Below are 21,215 nucleotides of genomic sequence, written 5' to 3'. Positions count from 1 at the left end.
AGGAAGAGGTTTATTCTTTCCTAGAAATTCATCACATTCTTGGTTTTTCTGATGCTGATCGGGCAAGATGTAAAGATACTAGAAAGTCCATTTCTGGTCAATGTTTCTTCATTGTTAACACTTTGATTTAATGGAGAAAAAAGAAATAATTAACAGTTTACCGGTCTTCATCTGAAGCAGAATATCATGCCTTAGCTGCCGACACTTGTGAATTTCAATGGATATGTTTTATTTGCTTAAGGATTTGCAGGTCATAAACAAGCAAACTTCATGTTCTTTACTGTGATAATCAACATGAAACAATCAAGCACCTTGAGATAGATTGTCACATAAGGAGAGAAAAACCGCAAGCATGAGTATTCAAGCTTTTACCAGGATCATCCAATGATCAACTAGCAGACTTTTTTCACAAAGTCATTGCTTCCTTAACCATTCAATATTTTACTATCCAAGTTGGGATTGATAGAAATCTATCAATCTCCAACTTGTAGGGTGATAATGAGTAGAAAATCTATCAATCCCGCAATAGCATCTTTATGCGGTGGACGATCTGGTCGTTGATTTTAGATTTGATACTTCATATTAACAATTAATAAATTAAATTTAAACCATCTCGATCATTGATTTAAAATCAAACGCCATATTCAAACAAAAAAATTGAACGACCGAGATTGATAAAATTGTCACGCAGTTACAACGTGGATTTTAATCCCTATTTGTACTACTCATTATATAATCTCTACAACGTGCATATCAATTGCGATAGGTCATATACGAAATGGTATGTCCTCGTGAGCTTAGCTCAGTTGGTGAGAATAATACATATTATATGCAAAGTCTGGGGGTTCAAATCCCGACCACCACCAAAAAATATACGAAACGGTATAAGCAGGGTCGTTTCTATGAAATAGGAGGTTCAGTTCTATTCTTAAAATAGGCCTCAGTAAAATAAAAACATAATTTCTTTTTGTGTAGCTAGGCTTCATTAAAAGATCAGAATTAAAAGAACTTTTAAACATGAAACAAAAAAAAAAAATTAAGTGAAAGAGAGGTGAAATTTACCTAACGGTTTCGTTTGGAATGTCACTCCTACGTCGTAGGAAAGGGGAAAACGAATGGTTTATGCGAAAAAGAAATAATTGTTGTGATTCTTTCAATGAAATAACTTTTCAAATTGACTGATTAAGTGATTAACCAAATTAATGCTGATTTGATATCATCAAATTTATGTGCAGAAAGTAGAACTAGAGTCTAGAAAAAACTCATACGTTTCCTGAAGAAGAAAAAAGTAACATGTAATTTTTTAATTTAAGTGGGGTGAATATTATAATTTTTTTTTAGGCCCATAGTTTTTATAGGCCCGATTCGATAGAGCCTCTTGCACTCCCCAAGGTCCGATCCTGGGTATAAGTTATTAATCAAAGTATAGTTGGGCAATTATACAAGAATACACTTATTTTTTTGAAGAAGATATAAGAGTACACACTTGTTAAGATATGCAAATATCATAAATCATACATAAATTTAATAACTGGCCCAGATTATGTCAACTTGGCAGATTTCCTACTTTAGAAATCAAACTGGCAGATTTCCTCTCCATCTTATGTTTTGTTCTTTTCGTTTTATCAATTATTATATTACATATAGCAATTATGTGTGTCGGTTACTAATTTGGTACTTGGTACATATGAACTGATATTGTTGGAGACAAAGAAATCTCAATTATTGTATTGAAAAGGTGCCCACTAATCACTGTTTAAGCTGGATATTTTGTGATTTTAGCCTTTACTTTGGAGAATCTATTGAAATGTCTAATTTCAGTTGTACTATGATATTATATTCACAAGTATTAAAATTCTTGGCCACATTTCCTCTTTGCCTTATGAAAAAATTGCGATAAAGATTTATTGTTGAGTGGTAGGAATATTTTTGATCGCATGCAAAGCGTTAGTAAATTAATAAAACAATACTTTTGACAATGCCAATCTGTTTTCCTCAAAAAAAAAAAAAAATGCCAATCTGTTTCATTTATAAAAATCATGTGTTATATCGGAATGAAATCGATTTTTAATAGGAGTGTAGTTGGTTTTCTGGTATTAGTTTTAATTTTCGCTCTTGTTTTACTCGGGGATTTTTTTTTTATTTTGCCATCTTTTTTTTTTATTTGGCTTTCGCATCGGTTTTCGACCTATTAGTGATGGACGATTAATTCGGCTCATGTGTAGAGGCATGCGCATTAACCAAGCGTTGTTCCTTCTGACAATCGAACCCGGTATTCTCCGGATACGTCCTTGGAACGAGCTCTTTGCCATTGGAGTTCAAACAACTTGGTTGATTTTGTCATCCTTTGACTTGACTACTTCTTGTACTAAATTTTATATATGTTTCTACTTCTGCTTTTTTTTTTATCTATTATATATTATATATTTGCCATTAAAAAAAATTATGAATGGTCCCCGTGAGCTTTGCTTAGTTGGTAGGGACAAATGCATTTTATATGCAGGGGCCGGGGTTTGAACCCCGGACACCCCACTTCTCCACATTTAAGATGTGTGAGCTCCAGCCACTAGGCTACCTGACCAAAAAAATAAAAATAAAAAATTATGAATGAAGTAGATGTAATAACCAGACGTTTACAAAATCATTACATCTACTTCATTATGTACTTGTAGAACAAGAATCATTATAAGATCAGAGTATAGGCAAATTTTATGGTACATCCGATAAATTTGGATGTATCGGTACACCAAGTCGTAAAATTAATAATAAATGAGTTGTTTTTTTGAAGAAAAATAATTATTTTCTATCATTGACAACTAAGATAATTAAATTTTATATACCAAAAGTTTTGACGAAATAAAATTTAATTTTTAAGAATTTTTATTACTCATAACAATGAATATTGATTATTTTTTATGACAAAATGTAAATTTTGTAATCTGATCCTTATAAACAATGAAATGATGGTTTTTCTTATGAAATGATGTTTTCTAAAATATAAATATTGACAAATACTTTTTTATTTCATTAAAGTGATCTTTAATTTATATATTTTGTGAAACAAGAGTACCTGTACACTCAAAATTGTAAGTGTACCATAGAAATTCCCTTATTACAGTATGGTTATTACAGTCTATGATTTTATCCGATTGTATTTGATTATTAGGAAGAATCCTCCAAATATCTTGGTATTGTATCGGTAGTTATTAGGATATTTAATAATGATTAAGAAAGAGCAACTGTCAACGGGGAGTTCATCGGTTTGAAAAAACCTCCTAAACCGCATTCTGAACCAATTCAAAATATTTGGGGTGGACAACTTTTTTAACCAGGCACAAAACCGAGTCAAAGTATTCAAACTCGATCATGTTTGGTTTGGGCAAAGGAATTAAAAACTCCTATTCGATCACACAAATGTCCAATCCAGTCGCACATGTTGTAATTTTAATTTAAATTGTTTATTATGTTAAGAGTCCTACATCGAATTGGAGATGATCTGACAATGTGTTTATAAAATGAGAGCAATCATCACCTTACAGGCTAGTTTTGTGAGGTTGTGTTAGGTCCAACCACCATTTCTAAGATTATATCAGAGTTTTTTCAAGATCCATTGGACCACATGCTATCAGGTTTCCGCTATTGAGCCACCCATCATTTATGTCCACGAACCAAGTCCAATAGTGCTGGTCGTGAGGGGTGTGTCAAGGGCCCACATCGAATATGAGATGGCCTGAAAATGTGTTTATAAAGTAGGGGTAATCCTCACCTCACAAGCCGATTTTGTTGGGTTGTGTTAGGCTCAACCATGATTTCTAAGGAGGAGAGCTCGGGGGACCGTCCACATCGAGGCTAAAACAACCACACTAGTGAGAGAGAGAGACACATCACTCTTACCCAAAACCTTAAGGCAATGGGTTTATGGGTCATGTTACTTACAAGGTGTTCAACATTTACTTTTCTATCCGAGTGAGACATATAACCCACATCTTATTCAAGTGTAAGTCCATCTATTCATCATGCTCCCCCTCCAAGGGGAATCTCTTACTTGCTTGTATCTTCGTTGTTGCTTTCTCTGCTACGAAACCAACACAAGGAGCCACTTGCTGCTTTTTTGCACAACGGACTGGTTGCCTCGGTTGTACGCTTCGTCGAAACGGTGCTCTAATACCACTGTTGGGTCAAGAGGGAAGCTCGGGGACCGTCCACATCGAGACTAGAACAACCACGCTAGTGAGAAAGACACCACACTCTTACCCAAAATCTTAAGACAATTGTTTATAAGACCGCATACTTATAAGGTATTCAACCTTTATTTTTCTATCCAATGTGGGACATATAACTCACACTTGCACAAAACAATGTTTTATGCCCACATTTGTTTTTATTTTGGAAATTTTAATATTGACTTGTATTATTGGTGCAATGGATGTGGGAGCCTTAATTTTACACTCATATTTCATTTTTACAAAATTATTAGTGCAATGAGTGTGGGAGATATAATAAAGATAACAACAAAGACCAACCCTTAATCAGAGCCCTAAAGTCTAAGATGCCAAAAGCGATAAATGAGGTAGCATTAAAGTTATCCTCCAGCAACTCACCAAAGCAAAACAAAACAACTAGTCCTGCACGTCGACTACCCATCCATATAGATATGGAAGGCGGCCAACCAAACGACCACCGAGGATTAGTCCATAATTCATAATCAAGACAATCAACCATAAGGAATCCACTAATAGAAATTTTGTTTTGGAAATACAAGATTTTACTTTTATCTTAGCAATAATCACACCACTTTTTGATGTAAACTTACCAATTTTAACACCTTAATCAATGTCTCAAAGACACTCATTAGCATTCTCCTATTATTTATTATATAAACAACATATACATGACATTAAGGGTGTTCAAATCCAAACCGATCCATATTAAAACCGCAAACTGATCCCAAAAAACTGAAAACCGCACAAAACCAAATATTATTGGATGTGTTTGGATGACCTTTTTTGAAAACCTCTTGGATTAGATCAAATTTTGGATTGATTTTTCAAAATCGAACAAAACCAAACCGAACCGCATACAAATATTTTAATATATATTTCTATTTTTTTTTTTAGAGAAATATATTTCTATTTTTATAAGTATAATATATTATATTAAGCCAGTTTTTTTCTTTTTAATTCTTTTAATACTACGTATGAGTTTAATTTAATCAATTTTATTTCTATTTCGTATGTTTTAAAGATAATCAATAATTATTATTCTGCACTATTAATTTTTCATAAATCATATGTTATATTTTGTATCGAACCTATTATTTTATCATATTTTTATAAGATTATTATTAATAAAAAAAAAAGTGACAACATGTTTTGGCAGTGCTTTTTTTATCAAAATTGTCCAAGATATGGAAGTTAAGTTTGACATGACCACTAGACAGAAGGCAGTTTTTGGATGTTTGCAAGCAGCACATGCTCAAGATTTTCTTCTAGCTTAGCCAATTGATGGGTCAGGTCAACATATGTTAACGGTGGAGTATCGTACTATCCGTGATATTGTCTTATGATTCCACTATTTCCTATTGATGAGGTGTGCCCTGTTTGTCGTAAGACGTGTCTGGATAATTTTGGGGAGCATGTCGTTCATTGTAAGGAGCTTCCCGACTTTAAGTACATGCATAACTTTCTTATATATGTACTTTTTGATATATACAGGTGTGCAGGAGTATCAGTGAAGAATAAGGCCCTGTGAACTTTCTGACTGACACCCTAGATAGAAGATCGACACTTAGACATGCAGATGTTATGGTGTACGGATGGGTTGGAGGAAAACATGCATGTGTGGACTTGACTAGGGTTTTACCACTGGTGGGTTTAGGGGTCGGGGCTTTTACGGTAGGACAGGCAACCCTAAAAGCTGCGTCAAGCAAAGTAGCCAAACATGAGAAAGCGTGTTATGTCAATCAACATGCCTTTATACCATTTGTTTTTGACATTTTTGGCTTCCTAGAATCAGAGGTTGTTAACCTTCTACATAGAGTCCAAAGGGTTATGCATATCAATGTTATGTCTCTTAGGTCCATGAATGTTGTGTTTACAAAGATTGATTTTGCCATCCAAAAAGGTCTAGCGACGCAACTTGTTGCCCGCTTGACTCTTTTTCATATGTAAGTAATATTAATAGTAAATATTATATTTAAAAAAACCTATAGTTAATTAAAAAAATTGTAATTTTGACATCCAAAAACCAATCCAAATTAAACTACATTAATTTAGATCGGATCGGATCAGATTTCTAAAACTAATCATCCAAAATTGAATTGAATCACATATAATTTTATTTTTAGATCGGATGAATTTTTACTTCAAAACCGATCCAAACCGAACCGCAGACACCACTTCATGACACCTCCAAACATTAAAAGCCTTACATGTAAAAGGAAACAACATAGAAGACGAATACAATAAGTTGCACGTGGTACGGGAGCAACTTGCAAAAACCAAGATTGTACGATCCAAATGGGTCAAGCCCCATGCACGTGTGGTAGTAACCAACCATATTCCTCACTATAGAACTGTACTAGTACTTGTGTAGTCCTACTCATGAATTGGGACTCTCGTAGCACAAATCTCGAATGCTTAAATGCCCCTAAATTTGTGGGTCCAAATATCAACACCATGTAACCGACCAGGCTATCAAACCTTCAAATGTATACTTTATTTCCATTAATACCCTCATCACACTGTCGGCGATACATAGGATCCTCAACTGGGAGTAAATAAAGAACCTAAATTGGTGGTCTTTATGATTTTGCAATATACTCGCTCCATTTTTTTTTTTAGCTTTTGCACCGGTTTCCGATCCATCAAAGATGGAGAACTAATCCGACTCATGCGTAGAGGCATGCACATTGGTCAAGCGTTGTTCCCTCTAAGAATCGAATCCGGTATTTCCCGAATACGTCTTTGGAAAGAGCTCCTTGCCATTGGAGCCCAAGAAACTTGGTTTACTCCCTCCGTCTTTAAATATAAGCAAAATTGACTTTTTAGATTCATTCATTTAATGATACACATATATTTAAAGACGGACGGAGTACTCAAGCATCTTCAGTGGGGAGGGTTGTTATAGTGTTCTAGAAGTTTCGTTATTTGATGAACTTGGATCCTAATTTTTTAGTTTATTGAACAAATTTAATGTGATAAAATAGATAATAGATAAGACCATCCCCAATGGTTTTTTTCTTTCTAACACCATTTAACACCACTTTTTCAATTTCCAACACTCCACATCATTTTCTCTCTCTTATTCAACATTCATTCAACTCTTACCCTCTCCAATGGTTTTTCATTCAACACTCTACCCCACCACTTTTTATTTCTTATTCTTATTTAATTTTTGTTTTTATAATTACATAAAATTATCGATTATAATTAAATTAAAATAATACAATTAACTATTTATTTTTTAGTATTTTTGGGAACAATTGTTTTGAGGACGTTGGTTGAAAAATTGATTTGGATTTGAATAATTGTTGGGATTTTCGTAGTTAAATGGGTAACTAGAATAATTTTGGGGGTTGAAATGGTTATTATTGGGATCCATTTCACTAAAAATAAGATTAAAACTTCACTTAGTTTGCTAATAGAAAGATAATAATAAGATGAAGATAGTGAAAAACTTGGTTTTTTTTTGTGTCCAAATCAAATGAATCAAGTCTCTATTTAAAGAGAAAAAAAAATCATGAATTTTGGTAAAAAAAAAATTAAAAAATTAATTTCGAGTGAAATAATTGAGTTGAAATTATTAAGATGATAAAAATCCAGACAGCCAATCAGAATCAGCCACGTGTCAACCCATTATACACAAATATTCTTCTCTCTCTGTTCTCCTGCACACCACTTGCGCCTGTCGGCGCGTGTTGCGCACGCGCCAGGCTTGGCAAACCGCAAGCTTCCGCGTGTCCCTTACCCAGCCGGTTCAATAATGTTGAATGTGTTCAACACTTCCCTCCTCCATGTCATCTCTCAACACCATTCAACTCCCCATTGGAGCTTCATCACATGTTGAAACTCACTTTCAACACAACCATTGGACTTGGTCTATATATAAAATTTAAAATATGATACGGTATAATAGAACTTTTTTTTACCGAAACAAGTTAACTATTATTATTAATCAACCAATGTTCAATATAAGAAGGATGAAAATAAAAAATACGGTGACTAGTCCAAGATCAGGCCGCCATAGCTAAAGTATGAGCAACCAAGTTCGCTTGTCTCCTAACAACCTTCATCTTGAAGTTAGAATGTAAAGATAACTGATAAATAATATTAGAAACAATAACATATATTTGCAGGGACGAAAAACTTATTTATGCCAACCATCTCGCCCAATCATCACTTGCCACATGGGCACCATGTCGCTAATGACAACCCACCTCAGCAAAAAAAAACTAATTAGAACCAAAAGTGAAATGATTATTATTTGCAGTAGCAGATTGAAAAGATTAGTAACTTCAGGGACGAAAATTCAAATGACTTATATCTGTAAGGACACGAAAGACCTATTTAAGCCAAAAATGTATATAAATCAACCTATTAATAATCTATGAAACTCAAAATGAGTCTATTGAAAAAACAACCATAGAAGATGCTCTACATAATCAAAACACAATTCACCTTAATTGTAAAATTTTAAACAAAGAATCAATACTTCAATTATTACTTTTGAAAGTTGTTTTTTTTATGTCCTTATCAACTTAGCTAAGTTTACGGTGACATTTTTAAAAGTTGTTTAATTACGGGTTATGATTAATCATATGATAAAAGAGATATCACAAGAAAACAAATTGTTTTTTTTTTAAGGTTATGGAGCCTTATTTAAGATTTCTACACAAAATATATGAAATCTAAAATGACAGCTCAGATTCATCAAATATCAAAATAAAAAATGTTAGCAACCGTGTCAACTTTCACTGAAACCTAGTAAAATAATTTGTTAATCACATAAAGACAAGTACAGTTTTTTCCTCCCTTCACCTAATTTTTTACATGCAACTAGCTTTTTTTTTCTTTTGCATCGGTTTTCAATCCACCAACGATGGACGACTAATCTTGTTTGTGTGTAAAGATATATGCACTGGTCAAACATTGTTTTCCCTGAAAATCAAACCCGATATTCCCCAATTACGTCCTTAGAATGAACTCCTTGTCACTTAAGCCGAAACAACTTGGTTTACATGCAACTAGCTTAGCTGGCGATGTTTGTACTTTGCCTTGACAAAATCTTGTGTTCGATTTTATAACCATTCAACCTTCCACTCACCTTCCATATGGCAAAAAATCCATGTCATTTCACTCTTTCTTAATTCAACTCACTTCCTCACTCATTCCATTCCGATCTCTACCATTTCCTTTTGTGTATATATATAAATAGGCCATTGACAAAACCATTCTACACCAATAGAACCCCACACTCACTAACAACTTTCCCATTTCAAGATGGCATCTTCATCTCTAACAATTTCACCAAGAAAGCTTCGTTCAGATGTATATTCTTTTTCATACCAACAAGATTCAAGCACACCATTAGTTATAAATGTTCTTGCTTCACTAATTGAGAGAAACATGGCAAGAACAAAGAGAATAGTAAAAAATTGTTCAAGATCTTTGTCCAAAGCCATTAGCACAAATATCTTTGATTGTAGAGAGATCCCAGATTTGACAATTCAATCTTATCTTGAGAGAATTTTTAGGTACACTAAAGCAGGACCTTCAGTTTATGTTGTGGCTTATGTTTATATTGATAGGTTTTGTCAGATTAATCCTGGATTTAGAATCAATGCTAGGAATGTTCATAGGCTTCTTATTACAACTATCATGGTGGCTTCCAAATATGTTGAAGACTTGTGAGTTTTCTCCTCCTTTTGTTTATTGTTGATACATCAAATTACTTTCTTTTTTTTTTTGTCGGGGTTTGAACCTCTGATCTTGCATATCTTATCAACTGAGTTAAGCTCCCGAGGACATACATGAAATTACCTGAATTCAATTAATTTTTTTATTATTTTTTTGTTCCTTTTAGTACTTTTTATATTTAACATATTTTAAGTATTTTGGTAATTGGGTTAGTTTGTTTTTGTCAATTTTAATTAATTGTTGATGTTACTTGGTAACATGTTTTTTGACTTCACTTGCTATTTGCTAACAACATAGGAAAGGGACACACATTTTATTAAGTAAATCAAAACTTATAACATATGTTTCATTTGAGAAAAATAATTTTTTATTTTTATGTTATGAATTTACTTTTGTTTGCAAGATTACGGCTCATTTTTATTATGTACTTTTGTTCATATATCATAATTTTTTTATTCATGAAATTTCACAAAACACATTTTTTCGAGAGTGAACGACCAAATTGGTTCATGTCTTTGTAAGTCATTATCAAATTAGTATCTGACTCTATTAATATGTCGAATTAGTCCCTATTTTTGCCAAAAGTTTTTCAATTAGGTCCCTATCTTTATGTTTTTGTTACATGACGAGGGACTAAATTGAGAAAATTTTGACAAGAATAGGGACTAATTTGAAATATTAATAAAGTCAGGGACTAATTTGAGAATGACCTATAAAGACAAGGACCAATTCGATGGTTTCCTCATTTTTTGATTTAAAACAAATTGCAAAATTACTTTACTTATCGATTTGGCAGAAAACATGTATATTTTTTTTATTACAAAGAGGGCCGGTGTCCGAAAACACAATGTATAAAAAGTGTTAAATAGTCGATCATAATTATCCATGAAAATTTTTCCTAATTTGTTTACAAAGATTTTTGACATGAAACATAGAAATATATATTTTTGTTATGGTACAAATAAATGAAATACAAAACAGAGTGAATGATTATACTAAACCGTTTTGATATGAAAATTGAAAAGTGAAACTACAGAGGATGATGTGCTAATAGAGACAATTTCTTTGATTTGATCACAGGAACTACAGAAATTCATACTTTGGAAGAGTTGGTGGATTAACAACAAGTGAGATAAACAAGTTAGAGTTGGAATTCCTTTTCATGATGGGTTTCAAATTACATGTAAATGTGAGTGTTTTTGAGAGTTATTGTTCCCATTTAGAGAGGGAAGTTGGAATTGGAGGAGGGTATCACATTGAGAAGACACTTAGGTGTGCAGAAGAAATCAAAGCTAGACATAGAGAAGAAATTCGGGGTTACGCACAGATTCCTCGCGTCATGTTGTAATCAACTTGTTATCTTTCTGTTGTTATTTGAATCATGTATCATTGCGATATTGTGAGAGGCTAAATTTGTGTATGTTTGAATGAGTGGTGAGTTTGTAAAAATCACAGTGACACCGTGAGTCGTACCATCGCATCGATTCTAGACACAGCCTGTTACTACTATGTTGGGTTTCTTCACACACGTTTAGGAAGTTTTTGTGTACAAATCAAGGTACCAAGGGATTTGTTTGTTCTGGTTTTGAGTAATAGGGAGAGCGCAACCAATGCATGAGAAATGTAAAAGTTTGTTTTGTTTCTTACCATGTAATCAGTATTTTTTTTTTTTCTTCATAGTTTTTTTTTTGTATTTTGCTTCCCTTACCTTATATTACAGTTGTGTTATTTAGACACACGTTTTCCGAATTCATATCTCAAAACCATATATACCATTGAGTGTGGATATTGGTGTGGAAGAGAGAGAACAAGAAAAACAAATGCGTGTGAGAAAGAGAGAAATGGTGTCTCTGTCCACATTTCTATCAAACAAATTGATCCGTCAGGGAACAGAGTTTAGGATGACCTAATCTCAACGTTCGTGATGGTGACGATCATATTCACAATGCAAAAGCTATGGTCCGACGCTAAAGTCAGTGTCTAAATGAGGAGGAGAAAGCGTGAAAAAGTGTGTAAATGTGATTGTACATGGGCGTGGCAGTTATGCCATGCTTATGTAGATGAACAACATCATAACTACTTTCGAGAAGTAAGGCCTAGAGCGCATAAGACAACTAGAGATGAGTTGGACGGTCATGATCGTCCAAGGGCAGTGCTCCTATGCGGTAAAGCGCACATGTGACCTTCCTTAATTAAGCGCTCTTAAGGCGGCGTGACTGTTCATGGGCCTGATGAATGGGCCGTTGTATAAATCTGAAGTTCAGAACACAAATATTTATTTGTATATTGTATGCATGTATTGACCTTATAATTTTATCATTTTCTGCTGTTCAAGAGTGAGTTGAAGACTATGTGACATCTCACTCTCTCGTGATTTTGAAGCATTGTCTCAATTTTTTCTATAGGCGTTCTCCTGTCTTTCCGAAAAATTGTTGGAGTCGGACAAATTATACATGTTAAATATTTTCACATTGTTAGAAATGTAAAGAAATATGAACACCATATGTGTGTGTGTGTGTGTGTGTGTGTGTGTGTGAATATGATCATGACACAATTTGGAGTATCGTGACAATTTTGCATTGAAGATGTTGGACACGTAGGATAAGTGAAGAATTGCATAATCATGTAACGATCTATGAGCATTGTGGCACGATTTACGTGAATTAGACCTGGTATACAAAAGCCTAATTGCAAGTCTGAGAAAAAGTTCAATTTTTGGAGGTTTTGAAGACACTTTTGTAGTTCCCAACACTAGGGTTTGGTGTTGTTTCACCATTCAAGTCATAGTTGGTCCTTGTTACATGTAATGTATTCAACTATTTACTTATTTATGATTTAGCCATGAGTATCTAATTTAAAGTTTTGATGATAACAAAGTATTGAGAACAATTAGATATACTAATATATGTTTAAGTTTGTCGGACCATAGATTAAAATTTATCAAGGTCTAAACATATATGAGAGCACCAGAGAAGCTAATAGACTTATAAAACCTCGTGGTTCACGGCAGCCGCGACAAAAACTCAGTGTTTTCCAAAATACTATGAGTATTATTGGGTGGAATGACTAAGTCCAAGTATACATTGTAGCATTGTAGCTTCCTATAGCTTTCAAGTAAATAACTTGTTTGCAAGGAAATAAAATAATTCATGTGTCACAACAATAAAATTAAGTTTTAAAGCAATAACGGTCAAAGAAAGTAGTAAGAATGACTTATAAGTTATCAAAGTTAAAACTGTGGTTTAAACAATGAATAAGTTATGATAGAGCTTCACAACAATCTACAAAGTTATAGCTCCCTGACAACCTGGTGGCCTTTGGGGTCTCTCGAATCAGACATCATGTTAAAAATGTGAAGACACACCTCTCAGGATAAAATCACAATACCTAACAAGCAACATTACCAGGTTGGTCATTAGTAGCTATCCATCTAGGGAGAGGCTGAGTCGTGGCATATGACAAGAATCCTTGTTAGATCTTAGCGCTGATAGTACCTGATCAGAAGGTGGCTGTCGATGCTTTCTTTAATGCAGTGGTTCACGGTGGTGAATGTACTTCAATGAGCGTTGGACCGAATGGGGGTTTGAGAGTGAAAGAGATTTTACCTTGGAGGCTGCAAGGAGCCTCCTATTTATAGAGGTGGTTGAATGAAGAATCGTTGTAATGGAACACGTGTGACCGACGATTACGAAATTGAGGGAAGTGTAACCGCCAGTGAGATATTCGTGGGAATGTGGGAAAGAGACGTTACTGTTCGTTTGAACAGATCTCAGTTGCTCCGAGCACCCGCCTCGCGGAGAAGGGGTGTGTTGCGAGTAAATATGCAACATTTGAGCTTGGTTTGTTATTGGCTTAGGTCTTTGACCGGTCCAGAACAGTAGCCTCCCATGTCGTGGATCTTGATAAAGCTCATTAAAATTAAGAGTGATTAAGTTTTACTTTCAAAGATTTTGAGTTAATCCAATTTGTTTGAACAAAGCACAAAGTTACAACTTTATAAATATTAATTGAAGAATATCATAACCTCATGCCTAACCCACAAGAAAGGGCTTAGTTCATAATGAGCTTAACCACAAAGATGAAGATGAAATGAAACATAAATGAAAACATCAAATGCTAAATTGATATATAATACAGTTAATAATATATTACAATCCAACAAGGAAAAATATGAGCTTGAAGTATCACCTAAGTAATCCTAACTTTAAATCACTAAATCTAGCACTAACCAGGGCCAGCCCTAGGGCATAGGCCGCGATTGCAACGGCCTAGGGCCCTTGCCGGTAGGGGGCCCAAATTTTTTTTAAGATGGGGGGTGTATATAAAAATATTTGGATTTTGGGGGTTATATATAACAAAATTCACTGAAAAGGCCCAAACTTTGATATGATATAGGAATGGGCTGAAATCTGTTAATATTTTTTTTTGCCCTTTTGGTGTGATTTGCTATATATATCCCATGCAGCACAAAATTTCTATATACACCCTCCTATAAAAAAAATTGGTTGTTCTTCATAATATGCTCAAAAATTTATTATCGAAGAAATTTGTGATATTTTTTTGGACCCTTTGTTCCTAATAATATACTTCACTAATATTAAAAATATCGACAATATTTATTATCCAAGAAATTCGGATAATTTTTATAACAAAGCAAATTCTATTTTAGTTGAAAATGGGGTGCTATTTTTCTCTACTTCTATGATATTTTATTTCGTTTTGGTGTATATAGAGTATTTAATTTATTTTCAGATGTTGTCTAAAAAATATTTATTTGGTAGTGAAAAGAGAAATAAAGAGCTAAAAAAAAACACAACAATGAGCAAAAAAAAATTATGATGTATTATGCAAGGGCCCTTTTTTTCATATTATGCCTAAGACCCGTAAAACTCTAGGAACGGCCCTGACACTCATGCTCATCTATTGAGAAAATGAAATAGAGTGAGAACTCTAATGACTTCTAACCTTAGCTGGAACCTGACCGCTCAATTCATAACGTAAAATTCAGAACACTTGACACTAAGATATAGTTGTCCTTTTAAGACCAACCACTACAAGTTGTACCCTTAGGTCATTTCCCATATAAGTTTTCCTTATCTTATCCTTTCAACATCGGGCATGTTCTTTATAAGTACTCCCCAATTTCTAAAGATTATCAAGAGTCATTAAGGTTTCCATACTGTAACATGTAGTCATTAATCCCATGTAAACCAATCTCGATATTTTTTTTTCTCTGGTTCTCCTGAGCTAGTTGTAACAATCATGATTTTGATTCAAGGCATTTCTTGAAAATACTTTATTTCTTTAAAAAGTGTGACTATATCTTTTAATTTGTTTTTCCTTGTTTACAAAACGGTAATTTTTTTCTTTTTGTGGTGGTCGAGGTTTGAACCTCGGACCTTACATATTATTATGCATTGTCTATATAAACTGAGTTAAACTCACTATGACTACTAAACGGTAATTGTTTCTTCTACAAAATGACTTAAGTTAATACTCAGCTATAATAAAAGTTACCTATTTGCTAATTCAATTAAAATTATTTTTCTTTCAGGCATATTCTTCTAAGAATAAAAACTTATTTAAAATAGACAATTAAACTTGAGTTTCCTAACATAGGAAAACTCAGCACTTGTACGCCATCCGAAATTACAAAAATGTAAAATCATGAAATTATTTAAGAGAACTTATTTAAAAAAATCTTGTAGGTATTATCAAAAACTTACTTTTGTCCCCATGTATACTTCAAATAGATATAAAATTTATATTTCATCTTTGGTACCTACAACAATAATAACGTACGGGTTAATTTCCTTTTTGAAATTGAATCATGCCAAATTGAAGGTAGATATTATGGAAAAAAAAAATTCATCGATGCAAGAAACTCTTTTCAATAAAAAAAAAAATTTGTATCCGAATAAATCCAGCTACAACAGGGAAAAAGACTGCAACCTAAATCCAAACCCTCTCCTCCTCCTCCTCCTCCTCCTCCTTCTTCTTCTTCTTCTTCTTCTTCTTCTTCTTCAAGAGGTGATTTGGCTAGATGAAACAATTAGCAAGTATGGATGACTATTGGTAACTTGCAAGCAAATATACAATGATTTATTCAGATCATGACAATCAATGGTGGTTGTAACGAAAATACAATAAATTTATTAACTTGATAAGCTAAATATATGTCACGAGAAACTATAAGAATACAACGGTGGTGGTTTTACTGGAGAAGCCACATACAAAGAGTTTACAATGGTGGTTGTGAAGGCGACATCGATTGAGGGAGAAGGTGTATGTTGTGGATGTTTTCTCGGTTTGAGTTTTTTTGGGTTTGATGAATTGATAACTTGGGTTTAAAATGGAAGGGTATGAGTTATTTTGGGTGATGAGTTATGAAGGTGATGAGTTATTTTTTTGGGTTTGATGAGTTGATAACTTGGGTTTATGAGTTTTTTTTTTTTTTTTTAATTATTTAATTTCATTAAAAAATACGTGGCTTTTTTATTTTTAATTCAAAAATTAGCCACGTGGCGTCCACTGAGTAGACACTTGAACTTTGACCTCGTCAAAATTAGAGGGGGCCTATGAGTTGCAAAATGGTGTGAAATTGGAGGGCTGAAAAGTGTTTTTTTTTTTTTTTTTTTTTTTTTTAATAGGGGGCCTATGACTCCTCAATATTCTATGTTGGATGATAGTAGAGAATGGCTACCGATCAAAAAAAGAAATTGTATTATAAGTATATTATCGTTGATGCTGACTTGAAAGCTTTACTCCTTTTGAGTCAAATTGTAACACCCAAGGTTGACAAGGTGGGGAGTGGTTTCTGATGCAAAAGGCATGACAATTAGTGGCTCCTAACAGTTTCTAGGGAAAAAGGACCGAGTTCACATCAGAATGAGATGGATCCTAAAGTCGTGCAAGTTTGGAACTGCATGGTTGAAGCAAGGCTTTTAAAAATATTTGGTAGTACCTATACCAACAAGATGTATCTTCTTTTTTGTAGCTCATTTCATAAGAAATCCACAGTTAAGCGTGTTTGACTTTGAGCAATTTTAGGATGGATGATCTTTTGGGAAAAACATAATAACATCAACATTCAAGAGGATGTTGCAGTTTAGTGTAACGCCCACTTTCATTTAATCGTTATTTAATCGAGATTAGGCAATTATATGATAATTATATAGTATATGCATGATTTTGGTATGTTTTGATGATTTGATCGATGACGTGTTAAGTTATGAGTATTGAAGGATTTGATTATGATATGGGAATTATTTTATTGTTAAATAAAATAAAGATTTGAAAATAATATAAAATATTTAGTTGAGGGCTGTTTTGATATTTTAGATAGTTTTGGGGGAGAAAGTGAGATAAGATAAGTAATTAGAAAAAGATATAAATAGGAGAAGACCTAATATTTTAGAAACTCATTGTACGTGAAAACTTTTGGAAGAAGGGAGAAAAGCCAAGTCTAGAGGAATCAAGGTAGAGTGCTGCGATTTTCTTCATTCAAGGTAAGGGTGAGACTAATAATTCAATAATGTTAATTACTGTAATTCTGATGATTAGTTGACAAAGTTAGGATTGATTTAGAGAAGTTTTGGAATTAGGTTAAAACCCTAAAAATTGATGATCAAACGGTAAAACTTGTTTAGATTGATGTAGAAACCGTCCTTTAACCTTAGAATATGTTTAGGATGAATTCTGGAATCAAAATTAGGCTTTGAACCATGTTGTGTGATGGATTTTTGAGAAAAACCCTAGTCTGCCCGTGCTTCTGTTCAACGCTCGCCACGGCGAGTGATGATCCTCGCCTCGCGAGTGATGAACTTCATCGCTCGCCACGCGAGCCCCTTTCCTTCGCCTCGCGAGTTGTTTGGTCCAACTCGCCATGGCGAGCAACCTTTCCTCGCCTCGCGAGCTTAGGCAGAGTGCATGTCATATTTTGTGTTTCGACCTTTTTAGTTGGACCTTGGATGCCATAGAGTGCCTGAACATACCTAGTATTGATTAGGAATGAATGTAGGATCAGAGGGAACCCAGAACGACCTTAGTTTGGGAGTTGAGTGGTACTCGCCATGGCGAGTAAGAGCTCTCGCCTCGCGAGTACAACCAGAATTTAGTTGCTTGAGTGTTTGTGCGATTTGTGTCGCACGTGTTGATCAAGAGCGAACCCCTAATTGGTATTGAGACCTATTGATGAAGTTTAATGCAGTCTGTAGAGTTGTTTAAGTTATATTAATATTAATTGGATAAGAACTAATGTATTGTATAATCATGCAAGATATGAAGGTTGATTATAATGCAATTTATGTGCTATTGATATAATGATATCATCCTGATATGTGACTTGTTTATGCTGCTTCCGTTGTTTAACTAAGTGCATAAGTATATGATGAAGTTTAGCTCCAAATTATTGGATGCATGTTGATAAGTCGATTACGTTGTTTTGTTCATATGTGTCCATGCATAGCATATCATTGAGCTTTGTCCTCACCACGAAAATTAGGAGCTTTGTCCTCCGCACGTTTTATAGGAGCTTTGTCCTCCGCACGATTAAAGTATATTAATACTTATGATGACGATTGGTACCACATGCATATGAGGAGTCTAGGAGCATTGTCACATTGTCATGATTAAGATGCCTTGTTGATGATGAGTGGATATGTGATTACGTGATAAGTGTTCATTGATTAAGTTATGTTGTTTATAATGATTGGATATATGATTACGTGACAACTGTTTAGCATTTATGCAAAGTTAATAATGGAATGATTATGATGTTAATTTATGATTCGCAATTACATTGATTAATGTTATTTTATTATGAAATCTCACCCCTTCTGCTTGAAAATGTTGCCCTTCGTATGGGTAACTTGCAGGTGATCGTGCTTAGTGTGCAGTTGCTTCTGTGAGTGGCCTTGCCTCTCTGTGTCGTCTAGGTCGCTCTGATACGTAACGGGATGGGGTTAATGCTATAACATGCTTCATTCTTTTACGTGAACTGCCATGATAATTTATGCTTTGATAAACTCTTTTGAGATACTTGTTGGGGCCTGCGTGCCAAACTGATTTATGATTTCTGAACTAATACTCCGCTGCTATGTTAAGATATTATGTGGAAGTTAAATTATTATTTAACTGTTTTTGGATTACGTTTCTATGTGATATCCCGTTATGGTTTTTACTCTGATAAATGTTTAAGAAATTTGTATATTGGGAAAACGGGGTGTTACAATTGGTATCAGAGCAGGTCGATCCGTCCGGTCAGTTAGAGAGTCGTGTCGAGTCTTAGTAATATTTATATTACTATCTTATGTTGTTGTTGCTACTTTTGTAGAATATCAGAAATGGCTGGAAGGAATGATGCTGCGTTAGCCGCTGCTCTACTAGCTGTTGCCCAAGCTGTGGGACAACAACCTAACGTGAATGCTGGTGCAAATGCTGAAGCTAGGATGTTGGAGACGTTCATGAAGAAGAACCCTCCGACTTTCAAAGGACGTTATGACCCTGATGGAGCCCAGACGTGGCTTAAGGAGATTGAGAGGATTTTCCGGGTTATGCAGTGCACGGAGGACCAGAAAGTGCGATTTGGTACTCATCAGCTGACCGAGGAAGCTGATGACTGGTGGGTTGCTCTTCTGCCTACCCTTGGGCAGGAGGGAGCTGTTGTGACTTGGGCTGTTTTCAGGAGAGAGTTCCTGAGAAGATACTTTCCGGAAGATGTTCGCGGGAAGAAAGAGATCGAATTCCTTGAGCTGAAGCAAGGAAATATGTCCGTGACAGAGTATGCTGCCAAGTTCGTGGAGCTGTCTAAGTTCTATCCGCACTATACTGCAGAGAATGCTGAGTTCTCGAGATGCATCAAGTTCGAGAACGGTTTGAGGCCCGACATTAAGAGGGCGATTGGATACCAACAGCTGAGAGTTTTTCAGGACTTGGTTAATAGCTGCAGGATCTATGAAGAGGATACGAAGGCTCACTACAAGGTAGTGAATGAGAGGAAGGGTAAGGGACAGCAGAGTCGTCCTAAGCCGTACAGTGCCCCTGCTGATAAAGGGAAACAGAAGATGGTCGATGTTAGGCGGCCTAAGAAGAAGGATGCTGCAGAGATTGTGTGTTTCAATTGTGGTGAGAGAGGCCACAAAAGCAACGTCTGCCCTGAGGAAATCAAGAAGTGTGTCCGGTGTGGCAAGAAAGGTCATGTTGTAGCTGATTGCAATCGTACAGACATTGTTTGCTTTAATTGCAACGGAGAGGGTCACATTAGTTCACAGTGTACTCAGCCTAAGAGGGCGCCGACTACTGGTAGGGTCTTTGCTTTGACTGGGACTCAGACAGAGAATGAGGATCGTTTGATCAGAGGTACTTGCTATATTAATAATACTCCTTTAGTTGCTATTATTGATACTGGTGCTACGCATTGTTTTATTGCTTTCGATTGTGTTTCTGCTTTGGGTCTTGATTTGTCTGATATGAATGGAGAGATGGTTGTCGAAACTCCAGCTAAGGGTTCGGTGACTACTTCTCTCGTATGTTTGAAATGTCCTTTGTCTATGTTTGGTCGTGATTTTGAAATGGAATTAGTTTGTCTACCTTTGAGTGGTATGGATGTGATTTTGGGTATGAACTGGTTAGAGTACAACCACGTTCTTATTAATTGTTTTAGCAAGTCAGTGCATTTCTCTTCCGTCGAAGAGGAAAGTGGTGCAGAGTTTTTATCTACTAAGCAGCTGAAGCAACTGGAACGCGACGGTATCTTGATGTTTTCGTTAATGGCTACTATATCTATTGAGAATCAAGCAGTGATTGACAGGTTACCGGTGGTGTGTGAATTTCCTGAAGTTTTTCCAGATGAGATTCCTGATGTGCCTCCAGAGAGAGAAGTTGAGTTTTCTATTGATCTTGTTCCTGGAACGAAGCCGGTCTCGATGGCACCTTATCGTATGTCTGCTTCTGAGTTATCTGAGTTGAAGAAACAGTTAGAAGAACATGCTGAGCATCTGAAGATTGTCTTATAAGTGTTGAAAGAGAAGAAACTTTATGCTAAATTGTCTAAGTGTGAATTCTGGTTGAATGAGGTGAGTTTCCTTGGCCATGTTATTTCCGGAGATGGTATTGCTGTGGATCCGTCTAAAGTCGAAGCGATATCACAGTGGGAGACTCCAAAGTCCGTTACTGAGATTAGAAGTTTCTTGGGTTTAGCTGGTTACTATAGAAGGTTTATTGAAGGGTTTTCTAAGTTAGCTCTTCCGCTTACACAGTTGACTTGTAAAGGTAAAACTTTTGTGTGGGACGTCCATT

At 34.9% G+C, this 21,215-nt stretch overlaps 1 protein-coding gene across 1 annotated transcript; it reads left to right on the top strand.

Annotated features, from left to right (window-relative positions):
* Window positions 1-9,332: 9,332 nt before the first annotated feature.
* LOC120577201 (cyclin-U2-2) lies at window positions 9,333-11,596 on the top strand. Its single transcript, XM_039828362.1, has 2 exons — window positions 9,333-9,907; window positions 10,998-11,596. Exons 1-2 carry the CDS (start codon window positions 9,501-9,503, stop codon window positions 11,263-11,265), a joined length of 675 nt encoding a protein of 224 aa, XP_039684296.1. The 5' UTR covers window positions 9,333-9,500; the 3' UTR covers window positions 11,266-11,596.
* The last annotated feature ends 9,619 nt before the right edge of the window (window positions 11,597-21,215 follow it).

This window comes from Medicago truncatula, chromosome 7 (assembly GCF_003473485.1).
Source record: "Medicago truncatula cultivar Jemalong A17 chromosome 7, MtrunA17r5.0-ANR, whole genome shotgun sequence".
Lineage (NCBI taxonomy): Eukaryota > Viridiplantae > Streptophyta > Magnoliopsida > Fabales > Fabaceae > Medicago > Medicago truncatula.
Note: the sequence above shows the minus strand (reverse complement) of the source record. Positions and strands in the feature narration are given on the sequence as shown.